The following is a 19875-nucleotide window of genomic DNA, read 5'->3' as shown; positions in this document are numbered from 1 at the left end:
CAAACTTAACAGGAAGGAAGGAGAAGATTAGCAGACCCTCATTAGCTTGTTGACCAAAAGAATTTGGTTCTGCTCACTTCACTCTGTATCAGTTCATGGAAGTCCATGTCTTTCTGAAATCTTCTTAGAGTACAATCATATTTTATGATAATCACATATCACAACTTGTTCAGCCATTCCCCAACTGATGGGCATCCCCTCAGTTTCCAATTTTTTGCTACCACAAAAAGAGTTGCTATAAATATTTTTATACAAGTAGGCCCATTTGCTATTTCTTTTTCTGATCTCTTTGGAATACAGACCCAGTAGTGGTATTGCTGGGTCATAGGCAAGCACTGTTTTATAGCCTTTTTTAACATATTTCCAAATCACTCTTTAGAATGGGTGGATCAATTCACAAATCCACCAATAGTGAGTTAATGTCCCGTTTTGCCCACATTCCTGCCAACATTTATCTTTTTCTTTTTCTATCATATTAGCCAATCTGATAGGTACATGATGGTATCTCAGAGTTGTTTTAATTTGTATTCCTTTAATCCATAGTGATTTTCATGTATCTATAGACTACTTTGATTTCTTTATCTGAAAACTGCCTGTTCATATAGTTTGCCCTTTTAACAATTGAGAAATGACTTGTATTCTTATAAACTTGACTCAGTTCATTATATCTTTGAGAAGTGAAGCCTTTATCAGATATACGTGGAAAATTCCCCCCTCCCCAGTTTTCTGCTTTCCTTCTAATTTTGCTTGCATTGGTTTTGTTTGTGCAGTCCGCTTTTAATTTAATGTGATCAAAATTAGCCATTTTATATCTTGTAATGCTCTTTATTTCCTGTTTGGTCTTAAAATTTTCTTTTATCCATAGACCCGACAGGTAAATATTTCGTGCTCCCCTAATTTGCTTGTAGTATCATCCTTTATGTCTAAATCATGTATCCATTTTGATACGGTAATATGGTGTGAGATGTTGGCCTACTCTATACCTAGTTTCTGCCACACTTTTTTTTTTATTTTTCCCAGAAGTTTTGTCAAATAGTGAGTTCCTGTCCCAACTATGATCGTTTACTACTATGTATTGTGTACCTAATATATTCCACAAATCCATCGCTCTGTTTCTTAGCCAGTACCAGATTATTTTGATGATGATCACTTTATAACACAGTTTGAGATCTGGCTGGCTAGGCCACCTTCCTTCACATTTTTTTATTGATTCCCTTTTGTTCTTCCAGATGAATTTTGCTATTATTTTTTCTAGTTCTATAAAATCATTTTTTTGGTAGTTTGATTGGTATGATACCATGTAAGTAATTTAGCTAGGACTGTCATTTTTATTATATAGGGCTGGCCTGCCCATGAATTAAGATTTTTCCAGTTGTTTAGATCTGACTTGATTTCTGTGAAAAAGTGTTTTGTAATTGTGTTCACATGGTTCCTGGGTTCTGTTGTCTATTGTCTATTGTTATTTTAAAAGGAATTTTCTTTTTCTTTCTTGCTGCTTTATTGGCAATATATTATAGATGCTGATGATTTATGTGGGTATATTTTTTATCCTGCAACTTTGCTGAAGTTGTTAATTATTTCAACTAGTTTTTAGTTGATTCTTCAGGATACTCTAAGTATACCACCGTATCATCTGCAAAGAGTGATCGTTTTGTTCCTTTATTGCTTATTCCAATTCCTTCCATTTCTTTTTCTTCTTTTATTGCTGTAACAAGCATTTCTGGTACAATACTGAATACTAGTGTGATGATGAACATCCTTACTTATCTTGGATCATATTGGGAAGGCTTCTAGCTTATCCCTACTATGGATTGGAGTGGCAGAGCCAAGAAAAGGTTGGGGTGAGCAGGAGAAGTCTGTGACACTGGGGTAGAGGCTTGTCTGGAGCCCACTCACTTATGTGGCATGGCACTGTCACAGCAGCTCTGGGAGATACTCTCTCAGTCCAGACATAGTAAGGGGGGTCAGACAACTGGTCAGAAAGAGATTATGGGGGACTCTTTACTGGCACTGGGTACAAGACCTAAACTCAGGGAGGGAGATAATTTGGAACTCAAAATTTAAAAAGAAAAGACTATTAAAAATAAATAAATAAAAAGAAAACGATTAGATGGGCCTTCAAGAGCCAGAATGGTGAGTGAAAGTATTTTTTTCCTCAACAGGGCTACCTCTAACAGATGAGAGAGCTTGGTTGGGAACGTAGATCTGCTAGCAGTGTGAGGTTAGGTTGGAGGGGTAAGACACATCTAGAGAGAAGTCTAGAGGGGCGTCCAGTCCCTTTAGGTGAGAGGGGGAGGCTGTCCCCAAGCTCTCCACAATGCAGGTGTTGACTGTGCCTCTCTTTCCGGCCAGACCAGCAGGGAACCCATTGCTGTCATTACAGACTCTTTTCTTTTCTTTTTGGTGAGGCAATCGGATTAGGGGACTTGCCCAGAGTCACGTAGTAAGTGTCTGAGGTCGAATTTGAGCTCAGGTCCTCCTGACTCTAGGGCTGATACTCTCTCCGATGTGCTACCTAGCTGCCCCTGTCATTACAAATCCTTGAATGCTATGGCTGGGGGCTCATGAAGGAGGAGGAAAGAAGCCCAGTGCTGCAGCTTGAAGGACAGAGATCGGATTTTATATTTTTGATGATTTGAGGCACACTCTAGATCAGGTGTTCTTAACCGAGGGGTCTGTGAACTTGTTTTTTTTTTAAAAAGCTTAAACTCGTTTTTTTATTTTTTTAAAAAACATTTTGATAACTATTTTAATCTAACTGGTTTCTTTTGTAATCCTATGTATCATATGTTACACATTTACAAACTTTTATTCTGAGACAGTGCCATAGGCTTCACCAGACTGCCAAAGGGTTCCGTGGTACAAAAGCTAAGAACTCCTGCTGTAGGATCATAGTTCTAAATACCTGTGAACCTGGGGCCAGCTCAGGTTGGGGTAGATGCCAGCCAGAGAGCGCTAGAGGTGAGGAAGGGAATAGGCTTTCCATTGGTTGTCACAATGACGTGTGGTGGCCAAATCGTAGACTTCACCCCCAGAAAAGGTTAATTATTTAATCGTATGACAGCCTGACTCTCATTGTAAATAGAAGAAAACAGGGAAATGAGCCGGGTGTGGGCACACAGAACTCTCAGAAAATGACAACAAGCCCCTCCACACACCCTCCACCCACACCAACTCTCATAGAATCTTGCCCACAGGAGGGGGTAGCCAGTGGCACAGCGGATACAGCGCTGGTGCTGGAGATGGGAAGTTCTGGGTTCGAATTGAACCTGAGACATGTAGTGGTGGTGTGACCTTGGGCGAATCATTTAACTTCTGTTTGATGATAGTAACGGTACCTATTCTCCAGGCTTGTTGTGAAGCTCAAATGAGCTCATATCTGTGAAGTGCTTAGCCACAGTGGCTTGTTCGCAGTAGTCACTATATAAATGCTATTATGACTAAAGAGGGGGGCTCATAATGTATTAAGAGGGAAGGTCACACATTGCCATCCTTGCTCCCGTTGGCTTTGAATTTCAGCGGACATAGCATTCTCCTTCGAGCCCCATGAGGTAGCTCAGAGCAAAATTACTGCCCCCATTTAACAGGTGAGGAAACTGAGTCAGGGATGGGGTGGGGTGGTTAGAGTCAGTCTGCCGTGGCCCCGCAGCTCTCGTAAATGTCAGAATCAGGACTTGAACCCTGGTTTCCTCACTCTACCCTCACTGCTCTGATGCCCCAAAGTTCAGAAAGCACTGGAATGTTCTGGATTTGAGCGCAGACCCTCGCGGCCTTCGGTCCCACAGGAAGCGCAGACTGCTATTCCCTAACCTGACTCAGTTCCCTTTCCACATTTTTTTTCCTGTCTTGAGGGTTTCCCACATCAGAGTGAGAACCTCTGTTGCTGCCACATCTTGCCCCCACAATCCCCAAATTCATTTCCCAACAAAGAACACGCTTTACAAGCTGGACACAGCTTTTGCAGAAGCTTTATTGGCAGATTAAACTCTTAAATCTCCTCAGGGTGTTCTGCCCCATCACAATCTTGACTCCTCTCCTCCACTTTTAGACCAGCAGGTTCTGGGTCATGGGCACCCTCTTCCCTCCCAGATCCCAGGGTCCTTAGGCCAGCCATTGGCTCCAGGTCTCTGGAAGAGTAACTCAGGTCATGGTATTTATAGCCTTAAAAAAAGAACTCAGGGTACCTACGGCTTTAGATCTTTTTCTAGAAGGGACAGATGGTTGAGTATAGTGGGCAGTAGTGGTAGCGTGCTAAGCAGTGGGCTTGTTAGGTTGATGTGTCATCAGTAGGGACCCAGCTGAGGGATCTTGGGAAGCCCTTAGGTGTTTTCAGTAGGCCCAGCTGAGACGACTTCGGCAGGGGGCTCACCTAAGGTGTTACTTCAGCTTGTTCAGCTGTGGCAGGTATTTCAGTTGTGGCAAATATTTCAGTGCTGTACGACCACTTGCCTTGCAGTTGTTTGATACATAGAGCCCCATATAAACCCTCGATGCCACTGAGTTCCATGCCTTCGTAAGGGGGGGAATCATCAAAATTGCTGCCGGTAGGTGTCCCATATTTAAGAACTCTCCCAGTGCTGGTTTCCAACACCACGGAACGGACGCAGAGCCCACCCTGGCCTGACAGTCTTGTTATGCCTTCCCCGTCGTACAGCGTAATAGTCTGCGCCTTGCCCCCTGGGACTCCATATTTGGAACTCCATCCATCCTCCAATTTTACCTGTATGCTGGAAGAAAAGGAAAACTTTAATATTCCTTTGATCTCCAGAGTTATCTCCCTCAGCCTTTGTCTCTAGATAGGGAAACGCTTCCCCAAACTGGACAGTATATTACAGGAGAGAAGTTGGGGGTTTGTAGTTTCTGTTCTGGATAATCTCCAGGAAAGGCCATTCTACAGCCTCAACTGCATTGCCAGAAATTCTTTAATAATGTGTTATCTATAGGGACATTTGTAAGACATTGTTGTGGAAAGAATTCTGAACTTGAAGCAAAGAGACCATGTTTCAAATCCTAGTTCTGACTCTTATCTGGGTGATGTTGGGCAAGTGACTTCCCCTTTTTACGTCTCAGTTACCTTGTCTGTAAAATTAGGGATGGTAATATTTGCACTGCCAGCTTCACAGACTTATTGTGAAGAGAACCCTTTACAAACATAGAAGTGCTAAATAAATGTGAATTCTATTCATCATCAGGGCAAGTTTCTTAAATGAACTGGTTTCCCATCTACAAAGTGAGGTAGTTGAATGTTATGATCTTTAAGGTCTATCACAATTCTCACTTATTTTATTCTCTATTATATGTTTTAGGGGCCCTTCCTGCCCTTGTATTCTGTTTTGTGTTCTAAGGGCTCTCCCACATCCGATGTTCTACACTCCGAGGGCTCTTCAGGCTCTGGCATTTGGCGGATCTATTATTCTACTATTGACCAACTTTCACAGAGTGCCTTCTATGTGATGACCCATCGTGAAGGGCGGATGCTAAGTCCCTATGGTTCTGTCAGGGGATTGAGAGCTAGAAGGGACCTTACAGGTTTTAGTGTTCAAGCCCCTCCCCCTCATTTTACATAGGAGGAAACTGAGGCCAGTGACATAAAATGACTTGCTTTGAAAGTATAGAAAATGTCTAGTTTCCCCTTAAGGTACTGAAAACTACCCTCAACCTTCTCTCTCTCTCTCTCTCTCTCTCTCTCTCTCTCTCTCTCTCTCTCTCTCTCTCTCTCTCCTCTCTCTCTCTCATCTCTCCCCCTTCTCCTCTCTCTCCTCTCTGTTTTCTGTCTGTCTCTTCTCTCTCTTCTCTTCTCTCTCTCTCTCTCTCTCTCCCTCTCTCTCTCTCCTCTTTCTTCCCTTATCTCTCTCCTTTCTCTCTCTCCTCTCTGTCCATCTCCTCTCTCTCTTCTCTCTTTCTTCTCTCTCTCTCCTCTCTCTCTCTCCTTCTCTTTCTCTCTCTTCTCTCTTTCCTTCTCTCTCTCCTCTCTCTTTCCCTCTCTCTCCCCTCTCTTTCCTTCTCTCTCTCTCTCCTCTCTGTCTGTCTCCTCTCTCTCTCCTCTCTGTCTCTCCTCTCTCTCTTCTCTTCTCTCTTTCTTCTCTCTCCTTCTCTCTCTCTTTTTTCTCTCTCTTTCTCTCTCTCTCCTGATGCTCTTTTCCCCCTTGTGTCTTTCATTACCCACTAACCCTTCATTCTCTTTCCCCCTCCCCCAATGTAATAAATATGTGTAGTCAAGCAAAATCTTTCTACGCACTGGTCATGTGTGAGAATGTACGTCTGACCCTATACCACTAGTCTGTCACCACATGTAGGTTTATCCAGTTCTTTTGAAGTCATGATTGGCACCTGCTTTGGTCAGAGTTCTTAGGTCTTCCAAAGTTGGCTCTCACTTTATTATTATGGTCATCATGCGCATCATTGCCTATTTCACTCTGCAGCAGTCTTTCCACATTTCTCTAAATCTTCCATATTCATCCTTCTTTTCTTCATCAGTAATCCTTAATTGTTTTTTAAGCTCAGTTGCCATGAGGGGTTGGACCTCTCTGTTTCCTATCCTCTAAAATTGTCTGGGCCCTTGTGTGTGGCTAATCCCTGCAGTGTGTTCAGTAGGTACTCTCAATGACTAACATGACTATTAAGAGTTAGTAAAGGACGGGACAGCTAGGTGACACAATAGATAGAGCATCAGGCCTAGAGTCAGGAGGACCCGAGTACAAATTCGGTCTCAGACACTTACTAGCAGTGTGACCCTGGGCAAGTCACTTAACCATGATTGCCAACCCCCCACCAAAAAAAAAGCCCAAAAGAAAACACCCAAAAGTAATGGATGATAGAGGGCTTAGTGGGGGACACAGAAGAACTCTGAGATTCAGGTCGAGCAATGCTTCTGGGAATACATCTTATCACTGATTTCAAAAACAGAGCTTCTCACTTTATACTCAACATCCCAGGGTAGTAGAAAGAGCATGGACTTGGGGTCAAAAGACCTAGGCTCTGATGATTATTAGCTATGTGTGTGTGTCTGAATGAGCAGTGACTCTGGGAACACCTTCTTTCAGTTCTACTTCTCTCCTCTGGAAAATGGGGATGATGATGCTTGCACTACTCACCTCACAGGATTGTTGTAAAGAAAACATGTCATAAACCATAGATTACTATAGAAATGACTGCCTGGAGGGACATCCCATTATTCCTTCTTGCCACATCATCTGTCTACCCCTTCTGAGGCAATGAGACCAGATGGTATAGAGCAGGGCTGTCCAACCTTAATTTTTTATTGAAACAATAGACAATATATTTTGATTTGCCATTTTGGTGAGAACTCTGCAGTAGCTTGGGTTTACTAAAGCATTTATGTAAATTTCTATGCTTGTAGGCAGGCCGCATAAATCACTCTATGGGCCACATGGGCCTCCAGGCCGCATTTTGGACAGCCCTGGTACAGAGGAAACTTATCTAGAGTCAGAGGACTTGGGTTTGAATCTTGGTCCTTCAACTTACTAACTGTATTTGAACTAGTAACTTAAATTTCTTGTGCTTCTTTCTGGGCTTTTGGAAATTTCTGATTCCTCATTTGTAAAATGAGGTGGACTGGATGGCCTCTGAGGTCCTTCCCAGCCCCACCTATGATCTGCACAATGAAGGGGCTAGACTCAAGGATCTCAAAGCTCCTGTGAGTGATGACATTATTTGATTCTGTGATCATTCATTCTTTTATTCCTTCACTCCCTCATGGCCTAGGGCTAAGGGGGGGGGCAGGAAATGGAAAAAGAAAAGAGGGAAACTGAGACTCTTTCTTATAAAAAGGGCAAAGAATAGTGGCTATCTGTGTATGAGTGGGGGGTCTGCCTAACTGCCTGGTGAAAGCCAGTTAGAGGGGCTGTGGTTTCACACATTAAGCTTGAGATTCTCTAAAGTTGGTGTTACTGTGTGTCCCAGGATGGGAGTAGATAGCCTGGAAAATGGGGAGGGTGATGGGCCGTCAAGTCTGTCCTTTCCCCTGCATGTGCTCTCCTACCCAGGCAACCCCAATGTTAAAAACTTTCTCACATGTTGCCTATGAACCACCCCTAGTTTAGTTCGGTAGTTTATGTCCTATGTCAGCACATTTATGTTGATTATAAGTCCTCAGAAAGCAGAGGTTCTGTCCATGTGCAAAACTCAGCATAGAATCCTGTGCAATTTGGAACTTGGAATCATGGAGATTCAGAACTGGAAGAGACCTTAGAACATGGAATGTTGGAGCTGAGAGGGACCTTAGAACACAAAGTATTGGACCAGACTCCTAGGAACCTTAGAAATCATCTAATGCAATCTCATCGTTAGATTGATGAGGAAACCAAAGCTTAGAGAGGTCATACCTTCTCCAAGGTTACACAGAAAATGAAGGGGACCTTTGGGACTCCTATGCCAGAGCCCTGGTCTCCTGACTCTCTGTCCAGTGCTCATTGCCCTTACAAAGTCTGTTTACAGACTTCACCATTGTTGTGGGAAGGCTGAGGTGGACTGTGGACAGGAGTGGAAGTTGGAGCGGAGGGTCTTTGCACTGAAGAACCAGATTCGTTGGTTGCAGAGCAAGCCGGATTAGGTGGAAGAGGCCTGGGGATTCCATTGGTTCCACTCACCCTTTTAACACGCCCAATGGTCCAATGAATAATTTCAAGGCCCGCACGCTGTCTCCAGGCCTGTTCTCACTAATGGAGAAAAGGGTACCAAAGCCAGAGAGCTCCCCAGAAAGCACACCTAGAAGGGACAGAAAGAAGAGAAGCATTGCTATGAGGTGTGACATGTGGAGGAGGATTAGGATTTTGGACATCTGAGAGATCTCCAATGGTTACTGCTATAACTCATTGGGCTGGGCCTGGGGAGAGGCCTTCAGCTTCTCTGAGACCTGAAAAACAGGGCTAACTCTACAGGCTTACTGTGAGGATTAAATTCCATTCAGTTCAATTTCTAAAGTACCTACTATGTGCAGGACACTTTTCTAAGCACTGGGGATACAGGCAATAAAACAGTCCCTGCCCTCAAGGAACTTAAATTTTATTAGGGGTGGGAGTAAGGCCAGGACAATGGAATGTAGAGCATGTACACAGAGAAGATAATTGCAGGTAATTTAAAGTTGGGAGAGAGCCCTAACCTTTGGGGGAATCTAGGACAATGTCATGAAGGAGGTGTCACCTGAATAGAACCTTGAAAGAAGATTTAGATTCTGAGGGACAGTGAGGAGGAGGGACCACATCCCAGACATGAGGAATGACTTGTTTTGAATACACTAAGTGAATGAAATACTGATGGAGACTTAGCATCCCCTGTGGACTTTCTCCTAAAGACTCAGACTCTAAAGACAGAGGCTTAAAGACACAGAAAGAATGGTAGTTCCAAGGTATTTCCTCTCCATAAGGATGGGGGGAGGGATCTCTATAGGGAGTGCAGGTGGCCCACACGACTCACAGCTCAGGAGCTGTAGGCTGTTCCTGTGAAGTAAATTATCTGATGAAACTCCAAAGGAGTCGAGATGTTCATATTCCACATCTAACATATCACAGGATCCGAAATTTAGAGCTGGAGGGGAGCCTAGATAGTAATAATCACACCAAGAATATTAAAAGTCGGGGTAACACAAACAACAAGACGGAGCACTAGAATTTTTTTGCTGCACCTTAGGAGCTCTCAAGCCTCCAAAACAGAAGTTATGCAAATGAAAATAAAGTGACTTCAGTTGCCTCCCTGGTTTAGGATACCCAGAATCCAAAAGAAGGTAACCTCTCCCCCACACCTAGGAACTGATGCTCACTAAGTCTGAGTTCACTCAGTATGCCTTGCCCCGTTATCCTTGCTGCCAGCAGTGAGGCTGCACTAGTAGACCCAACAAAACCCAATCCCACACTCCACACCCCCTCCCTCTTCCTTAGTGCTGGGGACTCCCTGCCTCCAGGATGCAAAAGTTCTCTGCAATGGGCTGCAATGGACAGCCAGTGCACTGGCAGCTCCCAGGAGCCGGGGGTGGCAGGGTGAGTGGTGGGTGGAAAAGGCACAAGCTTGTAGGACCAGCATTGAGAAGCTCTGAACTGCTGATTCCATGGTTGTCAGTGCCAGAGTGGATAGCCCCATAGCACCAGGAAAGCAGCTGTCTGAAAGGTAGGGGCCAACCTACAAAACTGAAGGAGAGAGGGAGTGAAATAGGACACCATGTGTAGGGGGCTGTGGATCATTCCACTAAGCCAGAGGGAAAGAACATAACATCTGGCTGGGGCACATTCTGACCATCCAAAAGTCATGTAGGACAGAAACAGCCTGGTGAACTGTGAATTGTCCAGCATGGGAGGAGGCTGGGACACTTTGAGATCCAAACCCTAAGGAAACCATCATCAAAGGGGACAGAGTCAGAAAGTGAATATGGGAAAATCAGGAAAAAAAATGAAATTTTTAAAGATCTTAGGGAGAAGAGAACTTAAAGACCTTGAACATAAGCCCATAAATCAACAGGGAAAACATTAACAACAAGAGGAAAGATTGTCTCCGGATCTAGTAATTGAGTTCAGACATCTATGAATAAATACTGCAAAGGAAAGGAAAATAATTCAGCACTTGATGACACAGAGTACCCTGGGAAATGTGAAGAGAACGGGAATCCACAACATGTTCCTCAATAGGTCAAAAGGGCGATAAGAATTCTGAGGGCAGAATTTATGGCCTGCATAGCAAAAATAGTGAGCAGAATAGAAAGACTGGGATCCGTAATGGCAAATCTCACAAGAGAAATGAAAGAGGGAACGATAGATTGGCAACACAAATATACAAAAGTGAAGGACAATCCAGAAGAAGAGAAGCAAAAAACAATAACATTAAAAGAAAATATGCTCGCTATGCAAACAACACATACTTATTTCAAAGACAACCTAAAGATCACAGGTTTCCCAGAAAACAGAACAGGACTAAGAAACTCAACACTATGTGAGAAATGGTGGAAGCAGTTTTGTTTCCATGGAGTTGAAAGTATCCCTCCACTCTCCCCTCCACCCCCAGCTTTAGCAGAATCTGGCAGACAACAGGCTTCTGGTCGGGTGAAAGGTTACAGGCTTGTGTATGTGCTTAAATGAGCCATTTGAGGAGGGCATGATGTAGGCAGTCAGGGGGTTGCATCTGGTCAATGAAGAGCCTGGTGAGAGATTCTAATTGGGAATCAATAAAAGGACTGGCATCTCTCTGAGTTGTTGTACTCCCCTTACTCTGTTCAGGGGACATACCCATTTATTCAGAACTAATAAATGGAAAATATAATTAAAACGTTCCTAGCTTCCCAATGAGTATTGTTTATTCCTAGACAATGTGAGTATATTTATAACAATTATAATATAAACTATAATAAACTATAATAAAATAATTTATAACTATAGTAAAAAATAATGCAAGTGGACTTCTCAGAACTTCTGAACATGGAAGATGAAAAACTAGTGGAAAGAATTCATAGATTAGCTCCAGAAAAAAAACCCAACAACAAACAAACCTCAAGCCTGTACACTTCTAGACAGAGTGGTTAAATTTAATCATTCAGTTAAGAAGCAAGTTCTACAAGTGATCTGGAGAAAGACCTTCAAATACAATGAAAGGAAATTTAAATAACACAAAACTATTCTACATCCACTAGAAATGGGTATGAACAGGTAGTTTTCAGAAGAAGAAATCAAAACCTTCTATAGTCATATGAAAAACTGCTCTAAATCACTCTTCTTTAGAGAAATGCAAATCAAAATGAATCTGAGGTACCTCCTCACACCTATCAGAAATGACAAATGCTGGAGGGGATGAGGAAAAATAGGTCCACTAATAAATTATTAGTGAGGTTGTGAAATGGTCCATTCTGGAAGACAATTTGGCCCAAAGAACAATATGCCCAAAGGGCTATAAAACTGTGCATACCTTTTGACTCAGTAATACCAGAACTAGGTCTGTACCCCAAAGAGATCAAAGAAAAAGGAAAAGGACTTATATGTACAAAATATTTATAGCAGCTCTTTTTATGGTGGCAAAGATTTGGAAATTGAGAGGCTGCGCATCAGTTGAGAAATGGACGAATAAGTTGTGGCATATGACTGCGATGGAATACTACTGTGTTATAAGAAATGACAAGTGGGGTGTTTCAGGAAAAAACAAACAAACATGGCAAGAGGTATATAAAGTGAGGCAAAATGGAGTGAGAAGAATCGGGAGATTGTTGTGTGAAAGCAATGTTGTAATGATGATCACCTGGGAAAGACTCGGCCACTTGGATCAATACAATGATCCGAATCGATTCCGAATAACTCGTTACAAAAAACTGCTATCCATCTCCAGAGACAGAACTGATTAACTCTGAGTGCAAATTGAAACATAATTTTCTCACTTTCTTTAAAAAAATGATTAAGGTAAAGTAACTGAAGGAACATAGCATAGTATTTATGGCAGAAGAGAGGAAAAATTATAACTTGAAAAATCCCGATATTAGAAACAGGAAAATAGAAACCTAACTCTAATAAATTTGAATATGAATGGATAAAATAATTCAAGAAAATGAAAAAAGATTGAATAAGAAAAAAATGCTACAATCTGTTGCCTACAAGAAACACATTTAAAAAACAAAAACATAACAAAATAAAACCAAGAGGATGGGAAAAATATTTGCTATGCATCAAGTGGGTCCTAAAAAGCAAGAGTAACAGTCATATAATCGGACAAAGCAAAAACAAATATTGAAAAAATAAAAAGGGATAAACGTGGAAGCTCTATTATGTTCTAACTGCCTAAGCATTCAAATTCCTAAAGGAGCTAGACACACTAATACATTGTTGGTGGAGCTGTGAAATGTTACAATTATTTTGGAAAGCAATTTGGAATTATGGAAATAAAACGACTAAAATGTTTATACTCTTTGAACCAGAGATTCCATTTCTGGGCTTATAACTCAAGGAAGCCATAGGTAATAAAAAAGTTCCCATATATTCCAAAAATATCCGTAGTAACTCTTTTTTATGATAGCTTAAAATTGGAAACAAAGTAGATGCCCATCAACTGGGGAATGGTTAACCAAAGTGTAGTATTTTAATGTAATGGAATACTGTAAGAAATGATGTGTGTGATGAATATAGAGACACTTGGAAAGATCTATATGAACTGATGCAAAGTGGAGTGAGCAGAGACAATTAAAAAGCATACAAAGTAACTACAGCAATTTAAATGTCAAGAACAGTGACACAGACACACCAAAATACAAAAGTCAGTGTAACAAAATTAGAAAGCTCAATCAGGAATTCAATGAAGAGATATGAGAGGACACCCCCCCATCTGCCCCCTCAGGGAAGTAGGAGGTTCCCAGGTGTTACATATTGCACATGGTTTTGGACTTTTGCAATGTATTGATCAGTTGTGCTGATTTTTTTCCTCTCCAAAAATACTGTTGTACGGCAGGGCTGTGCAACCTTAGGTTTTTATTGGAACAATAGACAATATATTTTGATTTGCCATTTTAGTGAGAGCTCTGCGGTAGCTCGGCTTCGTTCACTAAAGCATTTAAGTCAATTTCTATGCTTGTAGGCGGGCTGCATAAATCATACTGCCGGCTGCATTTTGGACAGCCCTGTTATATGGGATGGCACTCTATTTGTTATGGCAGGTAGAGTGGGAGGAATTATTGGGATAACTATGATGATGTAAGAAACAGAAGAGATCAATAAAAAGCATATAAAAATAGTAGCTATCTAGTTGGACTCCCTAATTTTACAGATGAGGGAAATGAAGCCTATAGAGAGTCCACAGAGGACCTCATTTTCTTTGGTGGGTGCTCATGAGATTTCCTGTTAGACACGATGTTGGTGATGGATGGGTTTCTCTGCAGCTGAGGCAGGCTGACATGTCATTTCCATTTGTGTGAAACTCAACTGGGAACTTGTTGGGTCACTATTCTGCTGGGCCAGACTGGGCAGATTGTTTGGACACTGGGCACAGCTACCAGCAGTCTAGGCCAGACAGGTCACTTGGTTTCTGGACTCCTGCTACCTGGGCCAAGAAGGTCGCCCAGTCTTGGACTCTCTGGGCTTGGTCTTTTTTGGGCAGTTGCACTCTTTCACCCCCTTCAGCAAGTGGCTCATGTGGGTGGTCCTGGGCTCTCTTTAGGGGAGTGTTCCAGCGCTTTTTAAAGACCGGGGCAATGACCTTTAGGCTAGCATTGACAGAAACTTCTCCTCTTTGACTCCCTGGTCTTGGCTCTGAGGTTTGTCACCTCTAGGCAGGAGAGGGGAGAAATCTGGCCTCTCCTTTCCAACAATCCATGCCTCAGGGCCTCTTAGCTGTTCTGATGTCTGGCTGGGGCACACTATCACAGCTATCATTATCAAATGAATAAAGGATATGAAGGCAATTTCAAAGCTACAAAGTACTCTATGAATGGGAAGACTTCTAAGGAAGAGGAAGCAGAAGAGAAATATCCACCCAAAGGTATCTAGTGGGAAGAAAGGAAGGAAACAAAGTCTTAGTAAGCACCTACTATGTGCCAGGCACTGTGCTATGCACAATATAATTATTATCCCATTTGGTCCTCGCAACAGCCTTGGGAAGAAGGTACTATTATTTGCATTTTACTGTTGGGGAAACTGAGGTAGATAGAAATGAAGTCACTTGGTTGACACAGCTATTAAGTGTCTGAAGCTGGATTTGAATTCAGATTTTCCTGACTGCAGGCCTGGTGCTCTACTTACTTCATCCCTAAGTTGTGTCATGGAAGGTTATGGGGTCCCTGTAGGACCGACTTCCTTCAAGGTGGCAGAGCCATTTGGTTCAATTCAAACAGCTTGAGGGGCTCAGAGATTCCCCCCTTAAGCTCAGAGAAACGTTAGAAACCATGGCAAAGATGAGCCAAGTAGGGTGAGAAGGGAAGACGTGTGATGTGAAGCTACAACCAGATGGTCCATGAGATCATAGTGGCAGTATTTTAGAGTATGGGGTAACTCGGCGGCACCATAGTGCACAGAGAGCTGGGTCTGAAGTCAGGAAGACCTTTAAATCTGGCCTCAGATACTGAGTAAGCTGTGTGGCCCTGGGCAAGTCAATGCTGTTTGCCTCAGTTTCCTCATCTGTAAAATGAACCGGAGAGGGAAATGGCAAACCTCTCCAGTGTCTTTGCCAAGAAAGGCCCAAATGGAGTCACAAAGAGTCAGAAACAACTGAATGTCAAAAACAATTTTTAGAAAGTGGGTTTAAATAGCCAGAAATCATCTTGGACATCCCCAAGTCCCTTATTTTACAGATGGACAAAGTAAAGCTCAGAGAAGGCAAATATTTGCATGTAGTTGAAATGAAAAGCTATCAAATTGAACTGACTTGCCAAGGACCTCGGTCTCCCTGATTGCTGGTCTAACAGTCTTCTATATCACCCCTACTGTAGGACATTACCTTTTCCTTGTTTTTTTTTTAATTTATTTTTTAATTATTATCACCTCTCGATCTATTTTTAATTATTACCATCTCTTGATCTATCCTGTTCCTGGAACAGCTTAGACAAACTGCGATGTCCTACACATGGCTTTGAAACTTGCAGTCATAATAACAGCCAGCATTCATAGAGTCCTGTGCAAGTCATCTTACAGATATTATCTCATTTCATTGCCACAATAACCTCGGGAGGCAGGTGTTATTATTATCTCCATCTTACAGATGGAGAAATTGAGGCTGATGGTGGTTAAGTGACCTGACCAGGGTCACAGAGCCAGTTAGTGTCAGAGATACCCTTTAGATCGTGCTGATCCCAAGTCCAGTGCTCTCTCCACATGTCTGCTCATCTTCCAGCGATGGTTCTCAAACTGTGAGCCAAGGACTGTGAGAACTGTGTGTGGCGGGAGTGGGTGAGTGGGGGCTGCAGAGTTATAGAGAGGGGTCAGAGTCTCACCACACTTTATTTTATTATTAAGTGTGTCTCAGGTACAGCTACTATCATGAGGCATTTGGAATATTTTTTGGTACACCAAAAAGTGTCCTTACACTCAAACATTCAAGAAACCTTCTGATCTCAATTGCTTTTCATCCACTCAACCCACTCGAGTAGATGCAGTGACAAAACAGCATGTTTCTTGCTTTTAAGGAACTCATAGTCTAGCAGGAGGGGAAGAGATATACCCCCCAATAGCTGTAATACAAGTTGGAAAATGATTCAAGTGCCCAGGATATGGTCAACAGAGAGGCCTGAGAGATTCAAGGAAGAAGTCAATGCCAGTGGAACGTAAGCAGCTTGAGAGAAGGGACTGCTTCATTTTTGTGCCTGATGGAGAGCCGGGAAGGCAGGCAGAGAGAGCGCACTTCATAGGCACTTACTATATGTGTGTTTAATGGAGTTGAATTCTTGCTGGGGCTATCAGGGAAGGCGCCTGAGCAGAATACTGAAGGACAGGTTTTCAGCAGGTGGAGAGAAGAGCATGGGGCAAGTCTGCCCCAGGCATGGAGAGCAGCCTGAGTGAATGCTGAGTCAAGAGCAGACAGGACAAGACCAGGTAATGGCTCGTAACCCAGGGTGGCTAAGCCAGATTGTGCGAAGAGAAGACTTTGAAGGCTGGAAACCAGACTGTGAATGGTCTTGAACCCCCAAATAAGGAATTCATATTTTTTCTGGTGAACAACGGGGAACCACTGTACATTTTTGATCAGGGCAGGGCCATGGCTCAAGCTATGTATTAGGAAGATTATTCTGGTGGTGTGTGTAGGATGGACTGGAAATGTTGGGAGAATAGAGCTGGGGAGATCAGCCAAATGGCTGTTACCGGATGAGAAATGATACAGGTAGTGTGGCAGGGGTGGAAAGAAAGGGGTGGGTACAAGAGACATTTCAGAACTATAACAGATTGGACTTGACAGCTGATCTGACATTGGGAAGGAAGGAGGCGGAGATGACAAAGATGACCAAGCTTTCTAGTGTGTTCCCACCCTCAGGCACACCTTCAAGGGATAGCCTTATGATACTGCATGCATACAGGGAGACGAGACTCCTGATTGGTGGATTTCTGAGAGAGAAGCAGAGGAAGAAGAGCGACTATGGAGAGAGGAGGTAAGATGAAAACTTTGAATAGTGAACAGGTGGCCCCAAGAGCCATAGGCATGTGAGGAGGAGCTGGCACCCCAAAATGTCACTTGATTCCCAGAGCCTGCTAAAAAAGTGGCCTTTTTGGATGAGGTTTTTCTCTTTCCATTTGAGCTGAGGTTTCATTTCATTCCCGGGTCCCATCGCCCTTTTATGCTTATCTATTATTACATTACCTAAACTAATTTGAATGGCTCCCAAGATTTCCATTTTACTTGTTTCCTTCAATAAATGACTACTTGCTATCTGAGATTGTTTATGTAATAAGTGCTTGATGGGGGAGGGGTGGAAGTGAAGCTGGCTGAGATTAAGCTATTATCCACCAGTCTGAGAAGAAATGACTTCCCACTACCCCCACCTTCCCTGATCAGGGGAAGTGGTTTTTATCCTGGAACCAGCAAAATGATTGCACCCCTAGACTACAAACATCTGATGTGTGATAGATATAATTCTAGTGCAATGCCTTTCTAGAAGATAGGGAAACAAAGGAATGTTTGATTGCCCAGTCAAGGCTGCTCTTCTGCTTTCTACGAGGGCAGTACTATAAGTTTCCCTGTGGCATGGCTTGGTAGGGCACTGCAGATCTATCAAGAAATCCCTGTTACAGTCATGCCAAACCCTATGTCACATAATCCACATTGTTGTACCACCAGCTTGGGTGACTAGGAGCTTAGAGCTTAGGATCCCTTTTCCTGAAGCCCAGAGAAAATTCTCTATAACATTTCCCTTCCCACCCCAGGTACCCTCCCCCACTAAACCTCATAAAAATCCTCAGACCCCCGGTATTCAAAGGAGGTTTGTAAGGGCTGTGTAACAGGCAAAGCCAAAAGGAATCAGGGGCCTGGGGGAAGAGAGCCTTTAGCAGGAGCTGTCCAACCTGGGGGTCTGTGACCCCCATGTTGCACTGTGGATGGGTAGGGTGGGAAGATGGGCAGAATAAAATGCCTTGACCAGAATCCAAGAAGGAGGGATCAAGACTTACCATGGAAGCTGCAGACTATTCCTCCTACGAGGACAAGGACCAGGAAGGACCTCATGATCTGGAAAGAAGATACAGTGGCATTAAAAAATCATAGGACCATATGATTTATTTGTTTACATTCTAAATTTTCTTTTTTTCTTATTATGAACTTAACAATTGTCAACAAGTACAAACATTTTCCTATACAAAGAACAAAAATGTATGGTAAACCTTTAATCCAAATGTACCTTTTTTACATAGTTATCCTTAGAGGGGTTATTAAATTTAACAAGACAGTAACAAAATTGCCCTGTTCATTATCATTCTTCTTTTTTTCTATGTATTTAAAAATATTTTATCAATGCTCTTTTTTGGCCTTTCTGTCACTAACTACTGTCCTTTCCCCTGCTACGACCCCCTCCATACCACTGAATCCCAAACTCTCTTATAATAAGTCGAGTCAAACAAAACAAATCAACGTGTTGTCCATGTCTGAAAAGGTATGCCTCATTCTGCACTGGTATTCCACCACTTCTTTGCCAAGAGGTGGGAGGCATGTCATAGAATTTAGAGCTGAAAGGAACCTTAGAAACTTAGAATTAAGCCCAAAGTGGGGAAGTAACTTGTATAATCTCATACAGGTAGTAAGCTGCAGAAAGCTAGGATTCCAACCCTGGCCCTCCAGAGGTGAGGCCTGTGGACCCAGCCTGGAGAGAGAGCTAGAAAAGGAGGAGAAATGATTGTGTAGAGCAAAGATTACACGGCGATCACAGGCCCATAGATTCAGAGTTGGGAAGGGACCTTAGAGGCCATGAAGTCTAACTCATTCATTTTACAGATGAGGACATTGAGAGGTTACATGACTTGCCCAGAGTCATAGCTGGTAAGTGATTAAGACGGGATCTGAACCCAGAGTTCTACCCTCTGTTCTACTTAGTATCTCAAGGGACTCATATTCGTTTCTCCCACTCTGTCCTATGCTTCTCAACCCCCTTAGATCATAGCTGCTTTGCATCTCTCTCTCCCTTCTAATCTATGAAAGCCCTGATGTCTCTAGCTCTGAGTCTGGAAGTCCCATCCCCGTCCCCATTCCCATATCCTGCCCCTCAGATCCTGGGCTCAGATCTGATCCTAGGGCCCATCTGTTTCCCCATCCCTTCCTTACCTGTTCTAGGCTGGGAGTGCTTTGTAGTCTCCACTCACCCGAGTGATTTATACTCACCCATTATTTACTTAGATGAGTGTGAGTTCTTCCTGGTGACAGCTGGCCTAGCCCAGCCCAGCCCTGCTTCCTGGAGAGCCCTCTAAAGCTTCCCTAATTTAGACTTCTCAGGGCTCCTCATGACAGCTGCCACTCAAATGGTGACCTTTACGTAGGGCTTATCTGAAATCAGCTGAGAAATGTTTTTGAATGTGTAGTATTACATATATACAGACCCTTGCTGTATAGCAGAGAGGGTATAGGGGCAACAAAGAATTGAGACCACCATTTCTTCCCCTGCCAAGAGGGATCCCTCTCCTGGGCCCTGATGGATGGTTTCTATGCACTTTGGTGGTGGTCCCTAGGCCCTGAGGTATAGGCAGTGGACGCATCCTGTTAGAGTTGAAAGAACCTTGGATTTGGACTCAGGACCAATGTGTTTGACCTTGTATGACCAAATCATTTCCCATTTTGGGGGCCTTAGTTTCTCATCTGCGTAACAAGTGGGTTGGAGTAGATGATATCTAAGACCCCTTCCTTTTCTAATAGCTTGAATCTATGAGTCTATGGCTCATCGTACGGTGCTGGAGAACAAGGTAAGGGTGGTGAGACCCTTTGGTTCAGCTCAGG

At 43.0% G+C, this 19875-nt stretch overlaps 1 protein-coding gene across 1 annotated transcript; it reads right to left on the bottom strand.

Annotated features, from left to right (window-relative positions):
• Nucleotides 1–4369: 4369 nt before the first annotated feature.
• LOC118831096 (prostatic spermine-binding protein-like) lies at nt 4370–18120 on the bottom strand. Its single transcript, XM_036738253.1, has 3 exons — nt 18066–18120; nt 8610–8727; nt 4370–4727 (listed from the first exon to the last, which is right to left on the bottom strand). Exons 1-3 carry the CDS (start codon nt 18118–18120, stop codon nt 4370–4372), a joined length of 531 nt encoding a protein of 176 aa, XP_036594148.1.
• Nucleotides 18121–19875: the final 1755 nt, after the last annotated feature.

The sequence above is a fragment of the Trichosurus vulpecula genome, chromosome 9 (genome assembly GCF_011100635.1).
Source record: "Trichosurus vulpecula isolate mTriVul1 chromosome 9, mTriVul1.pri, whole genome shotgun sequence".
NCBI lineage: Eukaryota > Metazoa > Chordata > Mammalia > Diprotodontia > Phalangeridae > Trichosurus > Trichosurus vulpecula.
Note: the sequence above shows the minus strand (reverse complement) of the source record. Positions and strands in the feature narration are given on the sequence as shown.